Source organism: Oryx dammah, unplaced genomic scaffold (genome assembly GCF_014754425.2).
Source record: "Oryx dammah isolate SB20612 unplaced genomic scaffold, SCBI_Odam_1.1 HiC_scaffold_2, whole genome shotgun sequence".
Taxonomy (NCBI): domain Eukaryota; kingdom Metazoa; phylum Chordata; class Mammalia; order Artiodactyla; family Bovidae; genus Oryx; species Oryx dammah.
This window is the reverse complement of record NW_024070186.1, coordinates 162,428-190,179: the sequence shown is the minus strand read 5'-3', so window position 1 is coordinate 190,179 and position 27,752 is coordinate 162,428. Positions and strand designations below refer to the sequence as shown.

At 49.7% G+C, this 27,752-nt stretch overlaps 1 protein-coding gene across 1 annotated transcript in view; it reads left to right on the top strand.

Moving 5' to 3' along the window:
* Positions 1–27,752, top strand: part of KAT2B (lysine acetyltransferase 2B) — a 116,984-nt gene that overhangs the window by 64,343 nt on the left and 24,889 nt on the right. The window contains exons 8-14 of the mRNA XM_040235472.1: positions 1,243–1,388; positions 5,612–5,704; positions 6,985–7,166; positions 14,343–14,534; positions 18,843–18,949; positions 23,132–23,257; positions 25,524–25,660. Of these exons, the coding sequence (XP_040091406.1) occupies positions 1,243–1,388; positions 5,612–5,704; positions 6,985–7,166; positions 14,343–14,534; positions 18,843–18,949; positions 23,132–23,257; positions 25,524–25,660 (983 nt within the window). The remainder of the gene's footprint in view (positions 1–1,242; positions 1,389–5,611; positions 5,705–6,984; positions 7,167–14,342; positions 14,535–18,842; positions 18,950–23,131; positions 23,258–25,523; positions 25,661–27,752) is intronic.

Genomic DNA, 27,752 nt, shown 5'->3' with positions numbered 1-27,752 from the left:
TCTAGGTCCAAGGATTTTCAGCCAGCACACCAAGAGCTCCACCTCAAAGGATCACTCTTGCAGAACTGCTGTCTGTCAGCCAGTGTAGCGACGGTTCCTGGAGACACAGACTGAGAGCCGGGCTGCCTCCCGGAGGTGCCCCTGGTGGGCTCTCAGTCGGCTTGCCTCCGGAGACCCTCACGACCCCGAGAGACCCTCGCAGTCCCCGGAGGCCCTCGCGATCTCCAGTGACCCTCGAGACCCCGAGAGACCCTCGCCAGTCCCCGGTGACCCTCGTGGCCCCCGGAGACCCTCGTGACCTTGAGAGACCTCCAGAGACCCTTATGAGTGATGAGGACTTGAAGCGAATCAGCTAATTATCCAGAAAGCACATGTGTGCGTGCTTCAGGATTGGAGTCAGAGCTGCTCTGCCTTCAGACCCTGTCTCCGCCTCGCAGGCTGACACTGGAGGAAACAGCATTCCGTTTCAGCCTGTTTTCTCAGCCTTAGCACGGGGTCACTCAGACCTACCTCATGAGATGTTTTGAGGATAAAATGTGTTCACCTCGAGAACTGGACTGGATTTGGGTAGAAGAGAGGACCGGGGCATGGGAGGGGGGACGAGGTGGATAGTTCTCGTAACGATGGTGAGGCCACAGAAAGAGGCAGGTACGGCGGTTTGGGGTGCGACCTCGGAGGATGCTGACTCGAGCGCAGGTTGGCCCTAGGGTCTCGGTGTAGAGACAGGGAGCTCTCTGTTCTCAGGCCTGAGGGCTTCATTCAGATTTCACTGACACTTTTCCCATCTTTCCTGAGATGTGGTGTTCTTGGCCACCAGAACTGTTCGCAGGACTTAGATCTAAACCCTTAGGAGTCTTGTTTCTGGACCCTCTGAACCCACAGTCTTCAGATCCAGGCTCCAGGCTCCAGGGCCACAGGGTCCTCTCGGCCTGACGGGAGTTGGCTTCTAGAGGGACATGGCAGAATTTAACGTCAGTTTTGTGAGCAGACTTCAGTCTTGTAGCAGTTCAGAAAGTTCCTCTATTTGCAGTGCAATCTGATGTATTGGTATTCCAGAAGGTTCCTGGGAGAGAATGTTCCAGACTGGGGCCTCCCTGCCAGTCCGGTGGCTGAGACTCCATGGGCCCAGTGCAGGGGCCTGGGTTTGGCCCTGGGTGGGGACTGGACCCCACAGCTGGAGAAGCCTGGCTGTAAGGAAGGAGCGCGCCCCGCTGACTCCACTGTGCTCCTTTCCGTCTGCAGCTGCTCACGTGTCGCACCTGGAGAACGTGTCCGAGGAGGAGATGAACAGACTGCTGGGCATCGTGCTGGACGTGGAGTACCTCTTTACCTGTGTCCACAGGGAGGAAGATGCCGACACCAAGCAGGTTTATTTCTACCTGTTCAAGGTGAGACGCCCACATCTGGAAAGGCTTGCTGCTCCCTTTGTCTGTCCAGATGCAGCAGCTCTCGGGCAGCTGGCCCTGGGTCTGCGCAGGCGCGTTTCCCCAGGGGGACTCTGCTGTGGGCACCGTGCTTGGAGCGCACCCCTCTCCCTGAGTGCCTCCTACCTGTCGGCCAGGTCGGGTATCTTTATGCTCATGGATTTCTTCCCATCGCCCCTCTGTGCACCCCTCCATCCGTCCATTTGTTCATCCAAGGATGTGTCCAACTGTCTGCCCATCTGACAAGGCCTTCTCTATCGGGTGCTCTTGTGGGCGTGAAGCCTGGGTCCCTGGGCAGCGAAGTCCTTGCCTTAGTGGAGTTCAGGTTTCAGTAGGAGAGGCAGAGACCGTCAGCAGGTCGGCAGCGTGCGGCTGGTGGTGGTGAGCGTGTGGTGAGCCTGCGAGCCGAGCCAGCAGAGTGAGTGCACGCCGTGTGGGAGGGCGCCGGCGGGCGGGGACTAGGGCCAGGGAGGCATGGCACGGACTTCCCAAGTCAGCTACGGAAGACGAGCTGACAGCTGCCAGAGACGAGCGGGGGCCCGGGGCTGCCCCTGAAAAGGGCTGCGGAGGCGCCTTCTGGGCGGGGCGCGGTCACATGGTGTCAGATCCCCGGTGGGCGTGAAGCCCCCAGCCCAGTGCGGGGCCCCCCCCCGGCGGCGGGGAGGCAGGAGGCCCGGCTGGATGGTGGCTGGACTCGGCGTCCTAAGTGCAGGAGCGAGGGCTGCGGTCGGTGGCTCCCCGCTCCCCGCCTCCTGCCTCCTTGGGGAGCGGCCTCAGCTCCAGTGGGTCCCAGTCTTGTTTCCGTAGATGTGGGTTGGTTTGCACTGACGGGGGAGGGAAATGGTTGGGGGGGCGGGGAAACAGAAGAAATTCAGGTCACCAAAAAGTAGATTCGCAAAGGTGGCTGACAGAAGGAATAATTTTAAAACCCCAAACCCGACCATTTCGGGCTCTGTAGACGATGCTGTATGGTGTAGCCCTTACAAGGACCTTAAAAACAAACCTGAACCCTTCACGGGAGCTGACACCCAGGAGGTGTTTGTGTCTCCTCCCTAGGCTGGCTTCATTTCCTGTGACCAGGAGTTTCCTCTTTTGCTCTGGCAGCCAGGAATCTCAGGGCAGGTTTCCGACCCAGTTCCTGTCACTTTGGGTTGGGGCAGGGAGTGCCTGGATTTACCTGACGCATAATTGCTCCTTTGCTTCTTCTGTTAACTTTTGTCTTTGAATGTAGTACTGGGAATATTTGGGGTCGATAGGGGCAAGAGTGGGAAAGGCGATTATATTTTTAAACATTGGAATCTTGTGGGGATTTTAACACCAAAAAGGTAAGTAATGGGGGAGGGGGTGGGAGAGAGCACAGCTGTTAGCAGGCACCAGACTCCTCCAGGTGACGGCTTGTTGACCTTACCTTGGGCCTGAGTCATCTTGACCGAACCCCACCTGCTTCATGCTGTTTAGAGCGTTTTTGGAAAAAGCTCTTAGTTGGAGAAAAACAACGTCTGCGTGGCTGCAACTATTATTTGTCTTGGAACTCAGCTCCCTGGTGGGTGGTCCCCCAGAGCCCTGCTGGAGGGGAAGGTTTCCGTCCTGCTGACCTCCGCTCAGTTCTGTTTAGAACCGCCAAAGAGGCAGAAAATACTGCTCTGCCTCTTTCCCCTCTCTCATCTTTTCCAGTGCACGTATGTTTGCTCCTGAGAGCAAAACCCAAAATATTAAGCGTCCTCCCCTCCCCTCCCCCAGAGTCACTTGTTGGGCAAGTGTGTGAAAAATCATCCCTTTCTTCTTAGCTTTGGAGAAGCAGTTCCTGTGTTTCCTACCTCTCTAAGTTAAACTGCAGTTACACATCTAGTGCATTTTGGAAACTTTTGCCCTAGATGTTGAAAATGAACTCAGTGAAAAGCTGCTTCCTGAAGCTGATTTCGCCCTGTAGCCCATCGGCGTGGTGCCGGAGCACAGCTGGCTGCTTCCAGGCCTGGCTGCATCCCTTAGTGATGGGACCTCGGCCAGGTCGTGCTGTTCCCTTGTCTGTAAAGTGTAGATCGAGATGCCTGTGTGGCCGAGTTCCTTCGCTGGTCACCCGAAACGACCACGGCACTGTTAATCAGCTGTGCCCCAGGACAGAATGGTTTCGGTGTAAAAAAGTAGACCAGGATATGGTAGCACTTCCCTCAAAAGGCTGTGAGGAGGCTCGTGAGATGGTCCAGGCAGAGCTACAGAGGGTGCCTGGCAAGTAAGGGGGCAAATGTCGCTGCTGCTGGTAACGTTTTTATGTTGAACATTTGCCTGTTTAATCCCAGCTCCGTCCTGTTTTAGACAAGGAAGCTAAGACTCAGCGTCTCCCCTATTCATCCATCTGCCTCCAAATCGAACCCCCGATGGGACAGGTTCCCCAATGATTTTAACTGGGAAAAAAAAAGGAGCCCAAATTATTTGTATCTAAATGTGATGATCAGTCTTTGGATATCCTTAGAAACACATAACAACTTATCAGTATGGTACCTTTATTTTTGTAAAGATGAGTATGATACCCTGAAAGGATCAGCAAATGCTCAGTGTGAGTAATTGATACGGCACTTCTAGAAGAGCTGACCCAGCCTGGGGGGAACACAGGGTGACCTTCCACCTCGGGCGGCATCATCTGTTTGCACTACCTCCTGGGAGAAAGTTTGCCATGTCTTGTTTCTGGTGAAAAAGCAATCAATAGAGAAAGGAGGGAAACATGTAAGCAAATGTGTAATAAATACATAGTATGTGGGTGTGTGAATAACCGAGTGATTGCATGTGTGGCATAACCGGCCTGTGGGAAGGGTTAGGGAAGGCTCACGCAGAGGTGGAAGGTGAAGAAGTTCCGCACCGAGCGTGTTTTCAGGTTGGGCCTTGATGACTGGCTCTGTGTTCTTTTCTCCCTCTGGTGTTTGCTCTTTGAGGAGCTGGAATTCTCGTGGCCGGGATTCAGAGTGGCGTTTTGTTCTGTGGGCTCGGCCATGCCAGGACCCTTGGCCTGCACTCTGCGCACGGAGAGGGAGTGGGAGCAAGCCCGCGACCGTGTGTGGCGCCCGCTGGAGCCCGCGGCAGCCCCTCGGGGCCGGGACCGCGCCTGTGACACGCGGCCGCTGCACTCGGCTCCTGCGTCCGAGCAGGCCTTGCCCTTTTCAGGGTTTAGAGCAGGCCCCCCAGGACGTGAGCACCCCTGCGTGGCCTGGGGGCATGTGCAGAGGGTGCTCCAGGCCTCGGGGTCAGCGGAAGCCAGGAGCGGGGGGGTGGGGGTGAGGGGCTGCTGCGGGGGTCTCCTGGCGTGCGGAGTGTAAGACCAGCCTCTCTCAGCTCAGGTCAGGACGGGGGCCATGGGGCTCCCTGGTGGTCTCCTGTCTGTTGATGTGAGAATTCACTGGCCGGTAACTGGATGGCATCACTGACTCAGTGGACATGAATTTGAGCAGACTCTGGGAGATCTCCGGGGACAGGCAAGCGTGGTGTGCTGCTGTCCGTGGGGTTGCAGAGTCAGACATGACTTGGAGACAACAGCAACGTAATTAAGATAAATGGAATATGGTGACTTCCCTTCCAAAGGCTCTCTGAGTGTGACACGGAGTGTTTTAGAGAAAAGCCTCAGCTTACGTGTCTCAGAGGAAGATTTTAAAATGAAGAGTAAATGTGGTTCTCTTATGTGTTAATTTTGATTGACATCTTCGTTGATTAAACGCCTTACGAAGAAAACAGCTCCACGATCTCAGGGGGCCTCTGACCACCTGCTGGCCCAGCCTCACTGGCCGGGACCCTCGGGCTCCTGGAGGCTGCCGTCACCCCTCACCTTCCTCAGACGCCGTTCCATCTGGCTGTGTTCCACACCTGTCCTCCCTTCCACACTCAGTACACCCTTGCTCGGCTGTGATGCTTTCCCTCAGTCCCAGATTTCTGAGCTCTCAGCTCTGAGCTTAGACAGCACTTCTGCCTTTGCGACTTATTTGGAATGTTTCTGCTGGCAACTTGAATTGTTTGTTTCTTCTCTTCCTTTTGTATGTGGGAAACAGCATGATATGACCTGGCCCAGTTCCATTATGTGGCCCTTTTCTCCCCAACAAGATTGTAAGCTTGGAGACGCCAGGGGGTGTTGTGTGTATGTGTGTGTGTGTGTGTGAGAGAGAGAGAGAGAGAGGGACAGACACTGATTTTTTGATTTCTTACAGCTCTTGAGGAAGTCTATTTTACAAAGAGGAAAACCTGTGGTTGAAGGTTCTTTGGAGAAGAAGCCCCCTTTTGAAAAACCTAGTATTGAACAGGTAAAAAAATAAGAGAAGCCCCCTTTTTAAAATTGCTTTAAGGCTGAACAAACCTCATCTTCATCTTCATAGCTGGCTTAGAAATCGTCTCAAGCCCTCTGGATCAGTGAATATTCCATGTAGTAAGTGATTTGGCTTTTGTCTCTTAGGCTGCTGAATGCTCAGAATTCACTATGTGTTTGGGAAAGAAAAACAAATTAAGTAGAACATGTAGCTCGTCAGAACACGTGAAACGGGCTTTTTCCTGGTGTTGATGTTTCAAAATTAAGTCTTTGTCCCTGTGTTTGGCACTGTTGAAAAGTCTATTGAGGTGAGGGAATTCAGGAGCAATGTGAAAAACATTGTAAGTCAAGCAAAAAGCACAGAAAAGAAATGAGATTTTGTATCCAGAAGTTGGCTTCCTGCCACATTCTGATTCCTGCAAAGAAGCTGAGATCCACGTGGGGCCTCTGTTAACATGTACAGACCTTTCCTGTTAGGTGTTGTCAGGATCTGTCATCAGTATCAATTTTTTAGCCTCTCATTATTTCTTAAGTAAATATCAGACACTCTGGACTGAGTTTCCTGATGAGAGTAGTTACGGAAGATGTACTATGAGATACAAATAAGTGTATTTTATCAAGTCAGTTTTTAGTAGAAGAAACGTTGTCCTCAAACCCTACAAAATAAGATTTCATTGTTACTTTATTTGAAGTTAAATTAGGTGAGAGTGTTCTGAAGACAGATTAAATTAATCCACAGATTTCTTTCAAAAGCTCATATCAAAATCACTCAACATGTAAGAATTTTGGGGGGGTAAGTTTACTAAAAACTGAAAGAATGACAGTAAAGAGTTTACAGTCTCGTGGTTTAGTTCATTGCAAGACCTTGCTAGCAGACTTTGGATTAAAATTTTGTGAATGTAAAAACATATTTATCCAAGAATCTCATTATATGTGAGCTCCTGTTATGATTGTACAGCAAGAGTTATTCTGCAAAATAGCCATATTTTATTGTTTAGGGGGTTTTGACCTTTTCAGCCCACTGTTTTGATTTTTTTCTTTGTTGGTTCATAATTGCAGCAGGCAGAGAATTGCAGCTCCCAGCTTCTGTGTCACTTTTCATAGGCTGTGATCCCAGGCATGGTTCCCTCTGGGCATTCCTGTTTTCTAATGGAAAAAAAGAGGTTTTTGTGAATAGAGAACTGTCTGTTCTTTTGCTAATGACCACCACTGGTGCTGACTGGGTGGGCGTTCAGGATTGCGGAGCTGCATAAATAAATCGCCTTCCCTCTTTTTAAGGGTGTGAATAACTTTGTACAGTACAAATTCAGTCACCTGCCACCCAAAGAAAGGCAAACGATCGTTGAGCTGGCAAAAATGTTCCTGAACCGCATCAACTATTGGCATCTGGAGGCACCATCTCAGCGAAGACTGCGCTCTCCCAACGATGACATCTCTGGGTACAAGGAGAACTACACCAGGTGAGCAGGGCTGGCTCCTCCCCTCTCGCCTTGATGTTCTGAATGTGAAGGGTCCAGCCCATTTCGAGCTGAAGGACTTAGTGCAATAGTTGCCCGCCACCCGTGGCCACTGAGCCCTGGAAGTGTGGCTGGCCTGAACTGAGATTTCCAAGATTGTACTAAAAAGAACGTGAAGCATTTCATTCATCATTTTTTATATTGATTGCATGTTGAAATGGTAGCATTTTGGATATATTGAGTTAAATAATATGTTAAAGTTAATTTCACCTGTTGCTATTTACTTTTTAAATGTGACTACTGGGAAATTTAAAATTACATATGTGGCTTGTATTCTATTTCTATTGAGCACTGCTGGTCTAGATAACTATATTATGACTCTGTGATTATTATATAGAGACCTTACTCTTAAAAAAAAATGCAATGCCCAAGAATATCAGTTCAGTTCAGTTCAGTCGCTCAGTCGTGTCTGACTCTTTGCGACCCTATGAACCGCAGCACGCCAGGCCTCACTGTCTGTCACGCAAACTCCCAGAGCTTGTTCAGACTCATCTTCATTGAGTGGGTGATGCCATCCAACCATCTCATCCTCTGTCTTCCCCTTCTCCTCCTGCCTTCAGTCTTTCCCAGCATCAGGGTCTTTTCCAGTGAGTCAGTTCTTCACATCAGGTGGCCAACGTACTGGAGTTTCAGCTTCAGCACCAGTCCTTCCGGTGAATATTCAGGGTTGATCTCCTTAAGGACGGACAGTTCCAATCTCCTTGCAGTCCAGGGACTCTCCAGAGTCTTCTCCAAAGAAGGAAAGGCCACCATAGTCTGAGCGCATTGGTGGAAATGTCACAGCGTCACACGCATGGTCTTACAGTCTTTGTCTCTCTGAATACCTGTTTCACGTTTGTTAGACTGAAAGGAAAGAGAGCGCTTGCACCCTCTTTGTCCACCCCACCCCTGCCCTGTTTAAACATTTTACTGGTTACACTGTTGTCTCTTGATGCAACTTTTCTCTGTTGGTGGACATCAAACTCTGCCCATATTCTTGGATTACATGTATTTTTTTCTAAAATGGGAATTTAATTTTATTACTTATGATTTGCAGAATAATAGAATTGAGTTTATGACTTAAGTGTCATAAACGTGGACGGTACAAAATAGTGTGACATATTCATCTTTAAGGAAGAGAGTGGCTTGTATTACCCACTTTATTCACCTTTTTTATAACTTTTCCCATTTACATTGTATAGGCATATCAAGCTTGCTTCAGGGTTTTTTGTTTTTAGCCTTTTTTTTCCCCTTGAGTTAAAATAAGCAATGTTTTTTGACAGCCTGTAAAGATCGCTTGTACTCAGGTTTAACCACAGATGACAAATAGAAATGGGCAGAGTTAAAGCTAAACTTTCCTCTCTAATTACTGACCAGATTTTATGGGTAACATCCAAGTTTTCGCCTCTCATCCAGCCTTTTACAATATATACAATTTGAATTATAAAGTATTTTATCTTAAGTGTGAATAGGATTTGCAGATTGCTTCATAACCCACTTTTGAAATGATCCCTTTCTTTTCACGTCTTCACTTCAGAGTGTTGGGTTAATAGTAGTTCCTATATTGCGACTGGAATGAGTTGAAATAGTAGAACTCTCTCTCTCTCTCTCTACATATATATATATATGAATATATATATATATATAGTTTAACAAGTTTATTTTACTTCATTTGTTGTCTACACAATGAGGCATGTGGCATCTTAATTTCCTGACCAGGGAGCAGGCCGAGCCCCACTGCAGTGCGAGCGCAGGGACCTGACCATTGAGCCACTGGGGAAGGCCCACATCTTTTAACTCCATCTGTGAACAGTTGACAAAACTGAATATTTGTGAAAGCGAAACCCCTGAAATATTTGCCACTCTAAGAGGGGAAAGATTGTTTAATCAAGGAGGAGAATTCATTGTGAAGCAGCACAGGAGTTAATAACTGTATTTTAGAAAACAGAATAAAAATAGTTTGTAGCCTGTGGGAATTACCAAGAAATGGGCAGCATTGCAAACCCTCGAGGAGTCGTGAACGTGATGCAGAGCTGTGGAAGGAGTCATGGGCTTGAACCGCGGCCCCATCCCCGCCCCGCACCCGGGGAGATGCTCAGTCGCTGGTGGTGCTTTTCCTCTGAGCCTCAGTCACCGCCAGCGTGGGACTCGAGCTGGACTCGAGCTGGACTCGAGCTGGAGCCTGTGCCGGGGGAGGAGAGTGCAGGGTCTGGAGTCGCTGAAGGAAGGGCGGTGACGGCCCAGAGCCCAGCAGGGTCTGGGGCCAGCCTCCCCTGGGGCGGAGGGTGCGTCCCGCTCAAGGCGGTGACCGGCTGGCCCCTGGGTGGGCGACCCGCAGCCTCGGTGGGTGATAATAGGGTAGCTCCCTCGGCACCCGGCCTGCCGGTGAAGAGGGGGAGTGGAGAGGACCAACCTGTGAACGCTGTGAGATGCTCGGCTCGCTTAGAGTCAAACCTCACAGTCCTGAGCGCTTGAGAACCGAGGAAAGCTCACACCGCCCGTCTCACTGATGCCGCTTCTCTAACGTGGCCCTCTTACCCCTGCGGGCAACATGGCCCGTGGGGATGGTGCGAGCCGGGGCCCTGGAGGGTAGGCTCAGCTTGTCCTGCGGTCCATGTGCTGGACCACATGTGGCCCACGTGCTGAGCACGGGGGTGGGAGGGACAGGATCCTCGTGGAACAGGATAGACTCAGAAAGTGATTGTGTTCCTTATCACGTGAGGACTTACCCCATGAAAGATTAAATGCTTGCTGAACAGTAGAACTGCTTATATTATTTATACTCTCTGTTCTGAAGTTAGGCAAAATATAAGTATTTTATATGTTGAAAAATCTGAGACATTAATGTTAACATATACTTAACCTTAATAATCTATATGAGTATATATTAAATATACCTTTATATGTCCCCCAGAAGTCACTGTGGTTTTAGAGACAGACCTGGACAAATATTTTGAAATTTTCTGATGGTGTGCCAATATAATTCCATGAGAAAATAGCTGGAAAAGTGTCGGAGGAATATGATTCCTTAAAGTACATCTGACCAACAGAATATGCTGAAGTGAAAGTGTAAGCTGCTCAGTCCTGTCTGACTCCTTGTGATCCCATGGACTGTAGCCCACCAGGCTCCTCTGTCCGTGGGATTTCCCAGGCAAGAGTACTGGGGTGGTTTGCCACTTCCTTCTCCTGGAGATCTTCCCAACCCGGGGATCAAATCCGGGTCTTCTGCACTGCAGGCGGATTCTTCACCATTGGAACCCCCAGAGAAGCCCATGCTGAGGGAATGTGGCAGATTATTTGCCTTAGATTCTGAGCTGTGCAGACCACCTCACAATTAGGAGTTATGCTTATCTTGGCGAGATGTTTGTAAGAATCCAAGCAAATTAGATATAACTAAATTGAGTCTGGTGAAAGTTTTCTGTAACTGTTGCACTGTGAGGTATAGACCATCACCAGGCTTCCTGAACGTTCATAATTAGGCGTGTGATCCTAGGATGGCATTTATCATGAATTGTGGGAGGAGCAGTGTGGCGGGGCTTCAGAGAGCCAGCTTCTAGTCTGGACTTTGAAAGTGACTAGTCTTCAGTGCAGACACACCAGGAAGGGTCACGTAAGCCCTGAGAGCTGTAGGACTTGCCGTCCCGCAGTGAGTAGGCGCCACGGCCTTCTGCACTCATGTCTTCCAGCTCTACTCATGTTTTAAAGAAAGCAGGGTCACTGCGAATAACCCCAGTGCTATGAAAATCTGAGAGTTTGAACAGTCAGTGACTGGCACACCACGCCATCTCTGTTAGGCACACGAAAGGGACTGAACCGTCCTTTCACTTTTGAGAAGACCTGAGACCAGGGGTTTAGGTACAGCCTGCTTTCCAGGTTAGTCTTTAGAGGAATGTCTGAGTAGCAAGACACACAGCCGTTCCTGTTTCCTTCTGTCTCACCGCACGCCTGGCACCCAGAACGTGGTGACTCGTCTCCTGTCTTTTCGTATAGTGCCCTTAGATATTTATAAGGTTAGTTTTGGAAGCAAAAACAGAACTCAACTAAGAAAGTATAAACTTAAGTACTTTAAAGTGATTTTCAGAGGAAATAAATGAAAACCTTTTATTTGACAATTTTGACTAGATAATATTAATCTACATTGCCTTCCTCTGCCCTGCAGAGAGTGAATGACCTGTTAAGTACTTCAGATAACATTTTATGATTTTATGATATTTATCACTGTCATTGTTGTAACAGAAACAGCCTTGGTCTTCAGCGGAGTCTCAGACATCTGTGACCTCCATAGATAGGAATGCTCTTCAGACTCAAAGTCAGCACTGCCAAATAGAATGTAACTGATCCACAGATGTGAGCCACATCTGCAATTTGACATTTTCTAGTAACTGTATTTAAAAAGATAAAACAGGACATTAATATTAAGTGTTTTCTTTGACCCAATGTATAAAAGTGTTATCACTTCACATGGAATCAGTATGAGCAATTATTAATGATGTCTTTTACTTTTTTTTGTAGTAAATCTTTCATATCCAGTGTGAGGGGTTTATAATTACAGCATATTTTAATTCATTCGCTACATTTTAAGTGGTTAAAGCTAAATGGAGTTCTACCAAAACAGTAAAGTTGTGTTTAATGAAAATGTATTTCTCAGGGTTTCCATTTGAAAGTAAATTTTAAAATATTTTTTCCTCTATTTATTTTAAAATTTCAGTGTTGTTGATTTACAATGGTGTTAGTTTTAGGCATACAGCAGAATGATTCAGACATACGTGTGTGTGTGTCGTAAAGAGATGCGGGTTCAATCCCTGGGTCAAGAAGATCCCCTGGAGAAGGAAATGGCAACCCACTCTGGTATTCTCGCCTGGGGAATCCTGTGGACAGAAGAGCCTGGCAGCCTACAGTCCATGGGGTCACAAAGAGTCGGGCATGACGGAGCAGATGCATGTATATTAAGAGAATATAATTTTTCGAGTCTTTTGCGCTGTGGTTTATCATAGGGTAGTTCACTGTGCCATGCAGTAGGCCCTTGTTGGTGGAAAGCAGATTTTAAATTGATGAAAGCTAGTTGTCGCTCAGTCGCTCATCACGCCTAACTCTTTGTGACCCCGTGGATGGCAGCGTGCCAGGCTTCCCTGCCCTTCACCATCTGCCTTTTGCTCAGACTCTGGTCCATGGAGTTGGTGACTCCATCAGCCACCTTGCTCTCTGTTGTCCCCTCTCCTGCCTTAAATCCTTCCCAGAATCAGTCTCTTCAGAAAAACGAACGTGGTTACCAGAGAGAAAAGGGGTGGGGGCGATGAATTGGAGTTTGGGGCTCGCAGACGCAGCTGCTGTGTGTGAAATAGACAGACAACAAGCACTGACTGTAGCAGCACAGGGGACCACATTCAAGGCTTTGGGGAAGGATCAGAAAAAGAATCTCTGCGTGCGCACACGTAAAGCTGAATCGCTTTGCTACGTGCCTGAAACTAGCACAGCCTTGCAAACCAGCTACACTTCAGTTAAAATAGAAAAGGAAAATGTGTGCTCACTTGTCCGAGTGCTCAGCAGTTACACGTGGCGGTGGCCACACGGCTGTTCCGATTGTTGTACACTGTCAGCACAGGCGCACAGCAGCCTTCATCGGACAGCACTTCTAAATCCTGAAATCCTTGTATCTCCCACCGAACCACATTGAACACACTTTTATTAAGATTTACAGTCTTACGATCGCCTAAGTCTCATGAAATTGATCTGATGGTTATGGTGTGATTACGTTTGTTCTTTCATAATTCGCTCCCTGGGAGCTGGCCTGCCTTCAGCTCCAAGTGTTCTAACTTCATTAAGTGGCCGTGGACTGACTTCCAGCAAAGACTAGCTTTGTAGGTGATAAATTTCTACATGATGTGCCTTATAAATTACAAGATAAACACATCGTCTAGTTTTTTCTGCTACCAAGGTCACTGTTTCCAACATGACAGGACAGAAGACAGCACTCAAGATGCCCGTCTGGGTCCTGTAGCGTAGAGTGGCATTGGGGTGTGAGCTGTTAGGACAGGAGAGTGGGGAGGAACAGAGAGAGCAGCAGGGTTTTAAGGGTAATTTTGAATCTAGGTAGACAAATGAACACTGACGAAGGCGAAGGCTTCCTTCCCCAAAGATGAAATGGCCTCACCCCATACACAGGGGAGCTGAAATAATTCAGAGTAACATAAAGAATAAGTCAGAAAGCCTGAGTAAGTGAACATTGCTCCACTCTTTATTGAGGACTGACAGTCATGGAGGCTCCTCCAGCCGGCTGGGCGTGTGGGACTCGGCCGCTCACCTGAAAGGGCGCCAGAAGGGGTCCCCGGCAGGGCAGAGGGTTCCATCCAGGGGAGAGGGGTCCCCTGCAGGGCAGAGGGTTCTGTCTGGGGAGAGGGGTCCTCCCCCTGAAGAGGGGGAGCTGGGTCCTCCTCCGAGGAGCAGGACTTGGGCACTGAAGCCCGGTCCCTCCTTGGTCTCCACTGCCCTCTGGGCCCCCTGCCCCGACTGCCGGGAATTTCAGGCCTTGCATCTCTGGGGGGGCCTGGAGCAGGTGGTGGCGGATGAGTGTTCGTTTCCCAGCCTCTCGTCCTGAATCTGCCCTGCGTCAGCCCTGTGCCCCACTCTGTGCCCAGGCGTCAGGAAAGGCCGTGGGACTTTTGGGGTCCGGCACCCCTCCAGCCCCACGCGACAATGAGAAGCAGTTTTGACTTTGAGTCACTGAACACCTAGGTGGCAGATGGTGGAAGCTTATCACTTCCTGCGTTTTGACTGCGTTTTGAGCAGTTGTGGAGATCTTTATCTTCCCACTGAAGCTGTTGGAGTGTGAGTGCTGTGTAGGCATTTTAAAGAAGCTTTTAAGTTTTATTCAGAGGGTTCATTGGGGGAGTTCTTCTCCAAACAGGACATCCTCTGTTCCCTCGAATCCACCCTCCTGTTGAAAGGGTGCTGCAGACTGGAGTGGTTCCCTAGAGCTGGGCCCAGGGCTCTGGCCGGATGAGCCAGCATCTGACCCGCTGATGGCGTGTCCGTGGCGCGTCCGCAGCCTGGTCTCCCGCCGAGGGCGGCGGTGTTGGGCAGCGTCCTGGGCGTCCCGTGGCGGGGCTCGCGGGCGCTCACGCTGTGCTCTCCCCCGTGCAGGTGGCTGTGCTACTGCAACGTGCCCCAGTTCTGCGACAGCCTGCCGCGGTACGAGACGGCCCAGGTGTTTGGGAGGACGCTGCTGCGCTCCGTCTTCACTGTGATGCGGCGGCAGCTGCTGGAGCAGGCGAGGCAGGAGAAGGACAAGCTGCCGCTGGAGAAGCGGACTCTGATCCTCACGCACTTCCCGAAGTAAGGGAGTGCTCCTGCGGGTCTTTGCTGTGTGCCACGCTTGAGATGGACGGACGCACACCAGAGCCTCGGGCAGAACTGGGTGGGGGCAGGACCCCCATCCTCGCAGCCCTCGGGAGCCTCGCGGGCGTCTGCAGCCCGTCTGAGATGAGCTTGACTTGGGGTTGACTGCTCCCTTGGCATGTTTCATCCCTCCCGAGTCTCGGAACGCAGGCCGGGGCTGTGTGTGCGGTTTTCAGCTCCCGGCTGCTCCAGGGCAGTGGGGACCCTGAGGAAGTGGTCTCCAAGAGGGGGTGCAGGAGAGCCCGGGGCTGTTTCTGGCACCCAGTTCTCCAGCGCTTCCTGAGGCTGACGGGTCATCCCTGTCTCAGCTGGAATGAACTGGACTCCGAGGGAGGGAGCCGGCCCGGGATAGACAGGTCTCTGGCGGGAGGATCTTCACGCCTCTGTACTCAGCTTCCTGGGCACACACGTTCCCTTGGCCCCTTGCTGCTTGAACCGGCTAGACGTCCAGCGTGTAAAGACTCACTTAAATATTTTCCAAATGTAGGAAATAGGTCAGAGGGGTAGGAAGGTACAGGGTACACCGCTGAGCTTGGAAATGGGTTTTCAGTGTGAAGAACGCAGACTTTAGCCTAAGTGGCTGGCGGCTGAGGGTGCAGGTGACGACGCATCAGAGCTGTGAATGCGGGGGCGGAAGCTGTCATTTGAACAGGCTTTCTAGGTCTGAGAGTTCTGCCACAGACGGCTGTGAGGTGGAGAGCAGTTTAGGAGAGGTGCTGTTATGTTCCTGGAACAGCCTGTTTTATCTGAAAAGCTAGATTTTTATGATTGCTACTATTTCTGGGTTACCCAACTTGTGTCTCAGGAAAGATGCTCATTTTAATTTTTAAAGATAAGTTAGGTCCAAAACAACAACAAAAATGATTTTCTGATGGAAACGGACAGAACAGTTTGTTTTTGCAGTTGAGCATGAATCTCCAGTGTTAGGTAGAGGATAATTCTCACGACCTTTAGCTGAACATGAGTCCTAGTGACCTGATTTGCAGCATTTCCTGAGGACAGCCAGCATCCAGGATGAGGCAGGGCCCGAACACTTGGTGTCCTGCAGGGAGGAAGGTCCAGAAAGACTTCAACAGCAGCCCGGGTGTTGTCCCTAAACAGGTTAGGAACTCTGGGATGCTCGTGTATTTCCGTGGCTGCCTTTTAACTGGTCTAAGTTCTTTCCTCAGCGATTAAAGTAGTTTTCTTGTTTCTCTGTTACATCTGCCTCATAAGCCATGTTTCGTGTGTTCAGATTATAGTTGTCGTCCTGCCTCTAAGCCAAGGGACAGAGGACCCCTCCCTCATCACACCTTTTATGGTGCTTAAAGAGAAATTTTAATTACCTTGCACAGGAGCAGGTTTTTCCCATAGCAAGCTCATTTTCCTTCTTGCAGATATTTGCTGATTACAGTGTTCTCTTCCTTCAGCCCGTAGCTCTGGCCTGCTTATGCTGGTCAGCTGGGAAGACCAATGCCGCTTTCTTTCCTTCTCTGTTACTAATGGTAGGGTAAAGCTTCCACCCACTTCTCCTCCTCAGTCCCTTTCCGTTGAATATGACAACATTGGCGGCTGTTAGGGATTTATAGCTGCAGACTCGGCAGCCAGGCCCGGCTCAGTCAGGCTGCAGGTGCCGCCCTGCTTGTCGGGCGTGTCCTCAGGGCTTGCTTTCCTGCGCTTCCTACGCCACCCTTTCTTCCTTCTTTTTCTGGCTGTGCTGCTCGACAGGCTGGATCCTGGTTCCCCAGCCGGGCATTGAACCCAGACCCCTGCAGGAGAAGCGCGGCCCCACCCTCTGCATCCGCAGGGGCTCCAGCCCTTGCTCCTACGTGACCTTCCTGTGTGCCGTCCGCTACAGGCACCGAGTCACACAGGTGTTCTTTAAAACTTGAGTATCTGCATTTCATGTTGAAAGTGATGAATGGGCGTTTGGTGGCGATTTGATTCAGAGAGAACAAAGAGGCAAAGGGCCACTGTAGCTACCACTGTGATCTACTTCTTGTGCTTTTGGATCTTTCTATTGTTTTCCTCCATGTGTGGTGTTCTTTTATTCTACGTACAATTTTGTATCCTTTGTATATATAATAAGCACTTTCTCATGACATTAGATGAGATTTTTATTGTATTGAAATAATTATACATATGTATAACACACATATGACTATTTTCCTAAATTATTAATGGCATTCTTCTTTGGTAAGTCTCCGTAGGACTTCATGAAGTGTTCCTATTATGTAACTGCTCGTAAAGAAGGAGCCTGGGAAAGGAAAGGAAATTTGCTTCTGTGGTGAAGGGCGGTCGGGAAGTCTTGAGGGCTGGGCGAGGTGACGGCAGGCTCTGCTGGGCCAGCGGAGGAGAGGCATCCTGAACCTCCCCTGTCGTCAGCAAGGGCAAGCTGTGACCTCAGTAAGGATGCTGCTTCCTGTTGCCGTCAGCCTTCTGTGTTAGGTGAGAAACACCCAGAAGTGTTCTGAAGCATCAGTTCACGGTGACGGGCTCGGCACAACCGGCTCCTGCTGTCTCTTTAAGCCATGTGTCCCGTGGCTGAGTGCAGGACGGCGCTCTGCGGTGCTTACTTATTCTTAAACCTGACCTTTCCCACCTGTCTTCACTGTCGAAACCCAGCCTCCCCCTGCCTTCTGCAGTCTTACTGGGTTTGATTAAAGAGATTAGTGGTAGTTGCCCTAAGTGGGATGATGATGATGTTAATTTTAATCTAAGTCCTTAATCAGTGATCCAAACTTGGTAGGATTCACAATTCAATTTTTAAGGTAACCTGACCCCTTTGTAAAGGTAACAGAACACACAAAATATGTATCATAGCTTTGGGGTGGGGGTAGGTCCCCGAAGCAAATCCATTTATAAAGAGTGTAAATAACCCTGCATATGTTCAGGTCAGTTTTTTGTTAAATGGATTAGGAAAGATACTTTTTAAAGGGTTTTTGGATTTCAAAATTTCTGAGACGTTTAATCGCTAACCCTTTGCCTCGATGCAATATAAACTTCTTGAAGGCAAGGCCAGGTTGTGTCCACTCCGTCCTCCAGGGCTTGGCCCGGCACCAGCTTGGTGGGCATTCGGTGTTGCTGAGTGAATGAAGGAGCAGTTTCTCAGCAGTCAGCACCAGCTGAGGGTGGTCCTGGCCACCACCTCGTGCAGAAGCTGCTGTTGATGTTTCCATTCTATAAAAGGGGAACCGAGGAAGAGGAAAGCTAAGAATTTGTCCCAAGGTCACGGAAATAATAAGTGGGGAGCTTGGTAGCTGGGTGTAGACCCTAAGCTCTTAGCCGTTATTCTATATTCCTCCATGAGAATGAATGTGCCCTGAAAAGAGGTTTGCAGGAAGACTTTCCAATACCAGAAGTATAGATTTGTGTTGGTATTTTAATCACAGTCTTTGCATCTTGGGGGGAACACAAGAGCTGTCCAGGGTGCTTCTCAGCATCCGGTTGCTGGGCCTCTCTCGTGGCCTCCAGTTCAGTGAGCCTGGGTGCGGCTCGGGGGCTGCACTCTGACCAGGCTGTGCAGGTGGCTTCTGTGGGCCCAAAACTTGAGTCCTGCTTGTTGTATGACGTGACAGGAGATATAACGTGGTAGTCAGTCTCAGCCCTGCAGTTTATTGGTTGTGGGCATTTGAACCAGTTATTGAGTCTGCCCGTGCCCTAAGTTACTCATCTGTGAAATGAGCACAGTGATGGATCCTGTCTCATCGGGTTATTTGGAAGAGCGAGTGAGTTAATATACGTTGATTGCTTAGAACAGTGTCCATCCTACAGTAAGAGCTATGTGTACATGTGTGTGATAAATAAAAATAAAATCTGTAACTCATTGTGTTGATGAGAAGATTCAATAAAACATTCTCAGAACAGTGTAGGCATGTGGCAAGGACTCCGTAAATACGAGCAGCCTTTGTGAGGGAAATGACGACGACGGCTCTGAGGGGAGACGAGCTCTCCTTCCGGGATTCTCCCTGGGGGACTTGGTGAAGTGTATTTCCACTGATGTAATTCTCTATGTGGTCCAGGTTGTATCTATTAATACCTACATGGAGCCCAAAGAGAATACATTTGTAGAGATGCATTTCTGTTTGAATATACCAAGGCTGGCCAGTTAGGTCATCACGCGGGTCATAACTGACCACTTCATATTTCTGAACTGAGGGTGAGATGCTAGCGTTGGGGTGATTGCCATGGGTGCCGGGACCGGCACTTGTCCCCCTAGTAATGCATAACTTGTGATCTCACTCTTGCCTTTATTCTTATGCCTAGGTTTCTGTCCATGTTAGAAGAAGAAGTTTATAGTCAAAACTCTCCCATCTGGGATCAGGATTTTCTCTCAGCTTCTTCCAGAACCAGCCAGCTTGGAATCCAAACAGGTAAAAAAAATAAATTTTTTTTTTTTTTTGCATAAATCAGAACACAACCAAGAAGTGTTTGTTGCCGTTCACTGTGCATTTGTTTGCATTTTTCATCAAGAAATTGAAGACTAGAGTCAGCAGAGAAAAGCAAACACTTTGGCAAACCTGACGTCGACTCCTCTGCCCCCGAGGAGAGCAGGTGTGAGGCAGACGGCTGAGACCGCGGCGGCCGCTGCTCTGCCCGCCCTGCACAGCTGCGCAGAGGGCGAGGCGCCCGGCGCGCAGGCCTGCAGGCAGACGTCGACTGTTCAAAGACAGCCTTGCTCACGGCCTGCCCTGCAGTCATGTCTCAGCCTGGCTTGTGGGTCTGGATGCCTGTTTTGAGCATCAGGCTGTTCTCGGGTAACGGTGGGGCTGAGTCTCAGGACGTTCAGTGCCCCGTGGGCTCAGGGCCTCAGTGGGCCTTTGGTGAGGACGTGTGACTTGGAGTCACACTGACTCTGGAGAAGGGGTCAGAATTCCTGCCTTGATGCTCAGAAGCCTTGGAGAAGGTTGTCAGGAGGTCCCAGAGCAGGTATTTCTGTGTGGCCTCAGGGAGAGGCAGAACGCAGAATTTTGGGGTCGCCTTTGCAGTAGATCTGGTTCAGTATGTCCCAGGGGCCCGTGAGTGCTGCCCCCAGCAAAGGGCATTTCTTCTCGTCATTCTTGACACCTCCCCCGGTTTGTTTTTATATCCAGCAAAAGTCACCCCTAGTGTGTGGTCCTGTGGCTTCTGGTGAACCCCCGGCGCTGTGTCGCCCCGCGGCCGCGAGCCCAGCGCTGAGCTCGGCCTGGGCAGCCCCCTCTGGTTCGTCCTTTGTTCGCGCCACACGAGTGGGGTCACACAGCACCTAACTTCTGACTCTGGCTTCTTTCACTGAGCGTACTGCACTGGAGAAGGTGGTTGAGACATCGTCTCATCTGGAGCCTGAGTTTGGAGGTGAATGTAATTAAATCCTAACCCACATACTTAGGGAGTGAGTTATTTTGGTTTGGATCGAACCTTTGTTTGGATTCTTGTTCCCCAAACCATGTCAAAGACACCTTTTGTGTTGTTTTTTCACCTTAGGCCATAAAATATGACCTCACATTTCTCTGGTTCGCAGTCTGCGGCCCTCCGGTGCCTTTCTGTGCGTGGACAGGGCTCCAGCCCTGTGTCGGCCCTTCGCGCGAGCTCCCCCGCACCTGGGCGCCATGTCTGCCTCTGCCCCCGTGCCGGTCGCCTCTCTGTCTTTAACTCACCTGACTTTCGGACGACCTCTCTCCCACAGCCCTTTTCTAATTCTCGCCATGCCTTCCAACAAGAGCTGAGTCTCCTTCCAGACATTCATGGAACCTTGATAATATCCTGTCCCCGGTTCTTTAGCTTGGCTGCTCAGCGGCACCACCCACGGGATTTAAATGCCGCTGATGTTGGGGCTTCGCTGAGGGCCAGCGGCTCACGCTCCTCTCACCCTGCCAGAGGCCTGGCTTCCCTCCCCAGCCAGTGAACTAAATCGCACATGCCACCACGAAGAGTTTGCAGGCTGCAGCTAAAACCCCACAATCCAAATGCATAAATATTTTTTAAAAAATGAAAAATAAAAAGCCTACTGATTCTGAGGCCCCTGCCAAGAGGCTGTGGCATAATTGACCAAGGGCGTGGTTTTCGGACGTTTGAGCTACTGGAGGGTCTGACGGCATCAGCTGTCCTCAGCACTCACCATGCTGCCCAGCCCCCTTTTCGTGAGTGGGAGGCCTACCTGGTCAGACCCAGTTTATCCATGAGAATAGCTCGCACTTCCAGTGAGTGCTGGCTGGTGAGGTTTGCTTCGGGTCTTTAAGCTCTAGCCAGAACCAGGAGAAGTTGGTGTGGTTAACCCCTGTATATGGATGAGAGATGGGAGCTCAGAGAGGAGCAGCCAGTGGCCCAAAAGCAGAGCCTCCCAAGTGCCGGGACTGGGTTTCCCATCGCGTCTGATTCCTGCTGCACTGCCCTGCGCGTACCCGTGTGCCTCGCAGACGCACAGGCAGACCCATGCACAAGGAAAGAGGAATGATCTGGTGGGGACCCGGGGCTCCAGGCGGGTCCGGTTAGTTCTCTTCTGGAGGGATGGAGGCGGTGAGACTTCCCTGGCCCTCCTGCTCAGGATGCCTCCTGGCCTGCCGTGCTCCCCGAGTCTCGCCCGTCACCGCACAGCGTGGAGACGGCGCTGTCTCTGCCCGGGGACGTCAGGCTCACCCCAGGAGCTCCGGCTGTCCCCCAGCTCAGCTGGGCCGCACTCGCCAGTGTTCCCTGCCGCTGTCGGAAGCCGGCTGACTTCTGTTCTGCTGTAACTGCAGTGTGTTCTCTGGGGGGAAAGAAAAGGGTAATCGTCTCCTTAATTGGCATGTCTGCGCATCCAGGCGCCTGTGAGAAATGACAGTCACTCGGCGAGGCCCTCAGATGTCTCGTGAGTCACCAGAGCTTCCTCTGTGTGGAAGCGCTCTGGTGTCCTTTGAAGTTCGGGAGGCCTGTTTGCTGGAAGGGAAGGCCTGCAGCCGGCGCTTCAGTCTCTTCTCATTCCTTCGTGTGTGTGCATCTGAGGGGGTCTCGCCTGTACATGGCTATTTTTATTTTTAACACTTATTGTGATGGCCTGTATGAGAAGAGAACGTAAAGAGCGGATATATGTAAATGTCTAACGGATTCACCTCGCTCTGTACCTGCAGCTAACACACACTGTCAATCAGTATATTCTGACTCCTTACATACCAGCTGCTCTTCAGTTAGGAGCTGTGTGCCCGTGTCTCTGCAGCCCGCTTTGCTTACTTCACCACTCTTGGCTGCGGGGGCATCCCCTGTGGTCACCCTGACACCGAGAGGGCGCGCTCTGGGGCCTCTGTCTGCGCACGGTGCCACTGATGCCCATGCTGCCGTCAGCCACGCGTGGGCAAACAACGTCCTACTTCCTACCTTGGCTTTTTCTTTCTTTTTTTTTTTTAAAAGACAAAACAAAATGGTTTTGTTTGGAGACACTCTTGAACTTACAGAAGAGCAACAAGACCAGGACCAAGCCGCCCCTTGCTGTGTGTTTGCCGTTCCAGACTCAACCGTTGTTAACGTTGGCCCTGTTGCGTCGGCACTCTGCTGCTTCTCTCAGTCTCTCTCTGTCTCTCTCCATGTACTAACGTGTGTGTGTGTACCTGTCTTCTGAACGGTCTGATGGTTACAAAGGTCATGCCCCTTTGCTGACTTCAGTGGGGATCTCCTAAGAGCAAGAGTGCTTTCGTATTTAACCCCGGCAGAGTTATCACATGAGGAATCTCAGCCTTGATGCAGTTTTATTCCTTAATCTGGGTACTGTTTTCCATCTTGCCTCTTATCTCAGCCACACGGTTCATAGCCATTTTCTGTCACAGCAGGAGGCATGGAACTTTGGCCTCTCCCATTATCGCTGGTGTGAAGTTTGTCACTGGATTAGGGTGGGGTTTTTGAGATTTCTCCACTGCAGTGTTAACTTTTCCACTTTGGTAATTAAAAAAAAAAAGGTACTTTTGTGGGGAGATACTTTGGTGCTTCCCTAGTGGTTCAGACGGTAAAGCGTCTGTCTGCAATGTAGGACACCCGGGTTTGATCCCAGGGTTGGGAAGATCCCCTGGAGAAGGAAATGGGAACCTACTCCAGTATTCTTGCCTGGAAAATCCCAAGGACTGTGGAGTCCATGGGGCTGCAAAGAGTCGGACACGACTGAGCGACTTCACTTTCATCACTTTCACTTTTCACTTTGAGGCTATTCTATTTTTATCAAAATTACAGTCACAAGATTCGGCGAGTACAGATGATTCTTCCCTGAATCAGCCGTTATGTGCTGGCTGTTCCCTAACTGCCCTCCTCTCCCCACCTTCCATCATTGCTTCCTTATTTCTTCCCATTCTCCTGTAAGGAGAGTTTTACCTTCTCTCCATTATTTATTTGTTCATTTCTTATTTTCTCATTTTGGACTCAGATGTCTTTATTTTATCCAGTGGGTTGTAACTACCCTTGTCTTTATCATCAAGCTCACACTGGCCACATAGCTCCCGTCTTAGAGATGACTTCTTCGGGTGCTGGGCACGAATGGAATGGTCTCGTGTACACTTGGTTCATTACTACCCAAGACAGATGGCATTTAACACCTTCTCTTCCTTCTCCTGGGGCAGTTATCAGTCCACCTCCTGTGGCCGGGGCAGTTTCCTACAATTCAAGCTCTGCTTCCCTTGAGCAGCAGAATGGAGGGAGCACCAGCCCGTCCTGTCGAGGCGCGTCTGGGCTTGAGGCAAACCCAGGTAAGCTCGGAGGGCACCAGCGAGGGCTGTGATTCCCGAGAAGCTCCGTTATCTGAGGAGTGCCAAAGGGAGCCTTAAGTCAAGACAGGCTGCGTACTGTGCGTGTCAAGGATCTTAATGGCTGGAACTCCCTCTGAGCTGCATTGGTTAGTTATTGCTGTGTAACAAACCACCTTGAAATGCAGAGTCTCAAGCTGTGATCCTTTATCATCATAGCTCACTCATTCTGTGTGCTGCCTAGGAGGTGGCTGATAAGGCTCATCTCTGACAGGCTGTGCTCACATAGTTCTCGCCCTCCTTTGAGGGCCACTGGGTGTCTTTTCCTTTCCTTGGGCAGGATGCGTCCTTATGATGGTGGCAGGAGCACCAGAGAGCAGGAAGAATTGCAGTTTCCTGCAGCGTAAGCTTGAAGCTGGCGTACCATGATGCCTGCCTATTTTGTCATCGGAAGCGAACCACGTGGTCAGACTCAGAGTCAAGGGGTGAGGGGAGGTGGCCTTGATGCCTTTTGTAGGAAGAGCCGCGGAATCATATGGCAGAAGCTGGAGACAGGAGGGGAAAGAATTTGGCCATGAATGTAATCTGCCACGTGGGCAAAAAAATCTCTTAATGCTAGAGGTGTTTTGCAGTTATAGAATGTTCCGAAGGCTGCGTTTGTGTCCACAGCCGTGACATCAGACACATCTTGGCACAAGCAAAGTTTGACACTGAGAAGTGTCATGAAATGGGGAGAGAACAAGGTTTTCTGTGAAGGACTAAGCGGGCAGCACTGGGGCCACTTCCAAGGGGGACGCTACTTATCATTCTAGAAACTCTGCTGTTGAACTCGGATGTAGCTCAGGGTGCTTTCTTATTGCAGCACTCAGCAAGCTATCAAGTTTGGAGCATATTGGGTATAAATCTCAGCTCCAAAATAAATAGTTCACACCATTATTCTTGTGGAATTGTGGGATTTGAAGCGTTGGTCAAATGAAGGAAAATATTCTCACTCACCTCCAATAATAACAACTAAAAAGTTATAAAAACACGAACTCAGCAAAAGCTGTTTTAGTAAGAAGCCTCATTTGGAAAAGCATCTTGTATGGACAAGATGCTTGACATTGCTCTGCTGCTGTTTAGCTCAGGATGGAGCGACTGTGGTATGGAGCCTGCTTACTGAAATTCACACCTGAGGAGTAAATTAGATTTGAGCACTTAAAAATTTAATTGTAAAAATAAATAAGTTATGACAGAAAGAAAAAGAAAAAAAAACCAGACCTCATGGTAATAGGACAGAAAGCAGCCAAGTGATGTAAGGAGTAGAGAGGGAGAGAGTTCTCCTTGCTTTCGCCTGGCCTTCCCAACTTGTGCTGTATTGTGGCATCCTGGGAATGAATGTACCTACTCCAAGTCCAGGGGCCCTGCTCACTTGGTGAGGCATCATTTTAAGGCAGAAAAGGATTATGAGAGATCATGAGGGTCAGTTTGTAATGACAAAAATTAAATTCACCAGCAAAGTGAAACAGTTCATGAGTGTATTTCCAGTATATGTAAACATACACACACATATACAGCATACATTCACAGATATATATATACATACATCCACATTATGAAAGAAAGACTTGCCAGAACTATAAGGAGAAATGATCAACCAGAAGTTGAACACTTGAAGAAACATCTCTGATTAATTCATAGATCAAACAAACAACACTATCAGAAGATGCTTAGTTTACAATTGGTCAAGTTTTAGGTCATAACTCAAGTTTCAAGCAATTTTGGCCTTTGTTATCATAAGGACCATATTCTTCTGACCACAAAGGGACAATTAATCTCCAACATGGAGATTAACAACCAGTGATAAGTAGACTCACCCTTCAGTGTGCACACGAAGAGGCTGCGCTTTAATAACTCACATGTCAAGTTAAAAAACAGTGTAGAGAGCAATTGCTCTTCAGAGTGGTGGGCACTTGGGGGACTCCCTGGTGGGCCAGCGGTTAAGACTCTGTGTCCCAGTGCAGGGGGGCAGAGATGCACTCCCTGCTCCAGGAAATCCCACATGCTGCCCAGCCAATAAATAAATAAAGTAGAAAAAAAAAGAATGGTGGGCAGTTACTGCGAAAAGAGTTACCTCCTCTTTCCCACCTTCTGCTGTGCTGCTTCTCTCTGGTACAGGGAGGGTTGATGTCCACACCTTTCAGTGATACTAGAAAATCAGTTGGATTAGTTGGCACGTGCTTTGTGTTTGAAATAACCCATCGTTTGCACTTTTGTTTTGGTCATCAAGGAGAAAAGAGGAAAATGAACGACTCTCATGTTTTGGAGGAGACCAAGAAGCCCCGGGTGATGGGCGATATCCCACTGGAGTTAATCCACGAGGTCATGTCCACCATCACAGACCCCACTGCGATGCTTGGGCCAGAGGTCAGCAGGGGGCGCGCGAGCCGCCTGCGGGTGGACCCCAACCGCTCTGCAGCCGCTCGCGCTCTTGGGGATGGGGTGGAGTTGCCGGGGGAGCTGTGCCCCCTGTTTGCATGTTGTCTGATGCTCAGGGCTGAGAGGCGGGCAGGCTGATGAGAGGTTAATTCTGCTGATGACGGCCGCCTCGTGGGGAAACATAATCCCCACCGTTGAAGGCATTCCTCCTGCTTCAACTTTTTATCTTGAAAAATTTAAACCCTCATGAATGTTGCAAACATTCCGTGGTAAAGACCCAGAGGCTCTTTATTTAGACTCACAAATGGCTTGCATGCCACGCTCACTATCCCTCTGTCTCTCTCTCCTGTGACCGTGTGGAGCCATTTCAGAGTTAGATACAGATGTTGTAACACTTCACCCCTTCCTGTGTTTTGCATATGTCTCTGAAGACGGAGACTATTCATTTGCATTCCCACAGTGTAGTTATCACTACCAGAAAATTTAGCTGGATTACAATATTATCTAATGTGTGGATAGGCAGTCTACAGCCTGGGTACCAAATCCAGTCCACTTGCTGGTTTTATAAATAAAGTTTTATCGAAGTATGTCCACAAAACCTAAGATATTTGTCACCTGGCCCTTTGTCGAAAAGTTTGCTTAGAGTTATATTCAGTTCAGTTCAGTTCAGTCGCTCAGTCGTGTCCGACTCTTTGCGACCCCATGAATCGCAGCACGCCAGGCCTCCCTGTCCATCACCAACTCCCCGAGTTCACTCAGACTCACGTCCATCGAGTCAGTGATGTTACTCTTGGGCTAAAGTATAGGCCATATCCAGATTCCCCATATATCCCAATTCTGTTGTTTATGTTATCTATTCCTGTTGTTGGAGGACCAGTCTGGGGTCACACATTGCATTTAATTCTGATCTCTTCAGCTCTTTAATCTTTTTACTTTATTTTAGAGCAGTTTCCCAGCCCTCTGTTGGCCTTTTGTGGTAGCGCCATTGTTGCAGAGCCCTGCTTTGGCATAAGGGCCCCTGTATGTGTGTCTGTTCACTGATGATTAGATTCAAGTAAAGCCTTTGGGGAAAAGGACTGCTGTCATCTCGTGTCATATCCAGGGTCAAAGCAGTTTTAGATGTTTCTGACAGCTTCCAGGAAATGAAGAAATAAGATGATTTTTCAAAACATCTGTAAAAGGTTTGTTTAGAATGGCTCTGCTGGGTGAAGGTATCCGTGTTTACTTTGTCATGCTTCCTTAGAGGTCTGGTTTGTGCAGTCGAGGATAATTCACAGGACTGGAGTGCTGTTAAGAGAGCGATCTCCTTGGAAAGTTGCTCTTTCCTCTTCCTCCTAGGTGTCTGGTCCTTGGGACGTTCTGTGTACATGGCTGTCGGGGATTCAGTGACTCCTCAGAGTAGTTCTGCTCAGTTTGTTTCAGCTGTGAAGTGTGGATGCCGTCGCACATTTCATGATTTGTTGGGTGGCTTTAGTGGTGTCCTGAGGTTGCCTTGTATAGGTATGCACAAGGCAACTGTTAACTTTTCCGGGATTTTATGAGGTGGTCATTAACTGTGCTGATCACAGTGGCAGGTGGGCCTCCAGCATCAGCCACAGACCAGTGAAGCGGGCAGTGCCAGCAGCTGGCCCTTCTTCCTTGGGGGTCTGTTTGTTGAACACTGACCTGCACCCCACTGCGTGGGTTAAATAGGATGGGGTGCAGGGTGCTGGTAGGAGGTTGTACTGCCAGCTTGGTTGAGAGTGGTCAACACGACTCCTTTGCAAAGAAGCCTGTCTTCCTCCGAAAAAGAGGTGCTGCCTAGTATAGACGTGACTGCTACTCGGGGGCCTGCAGGGAGAATTGGGGTCTGGGATCCCAAGGGTGCTCAGCCAGATGGGATTCCCAAAACCAAGGACTGGCTGGCTGTTGCGAACAGGACAGACGCAGGCTGCCTCCCCCATTAAATCAAGTCCTCGGGCGCTCTGCCCTGCCCACACGTGTCTGCGTAGTCCCTCCGCGTTCTCCCCGCCACTTTGTCCGCGTGGTCCCGGCGCGTTCTCCCGGCCGCGTGCTCCCCCGCGCGTTCTCCCCGGCCGCG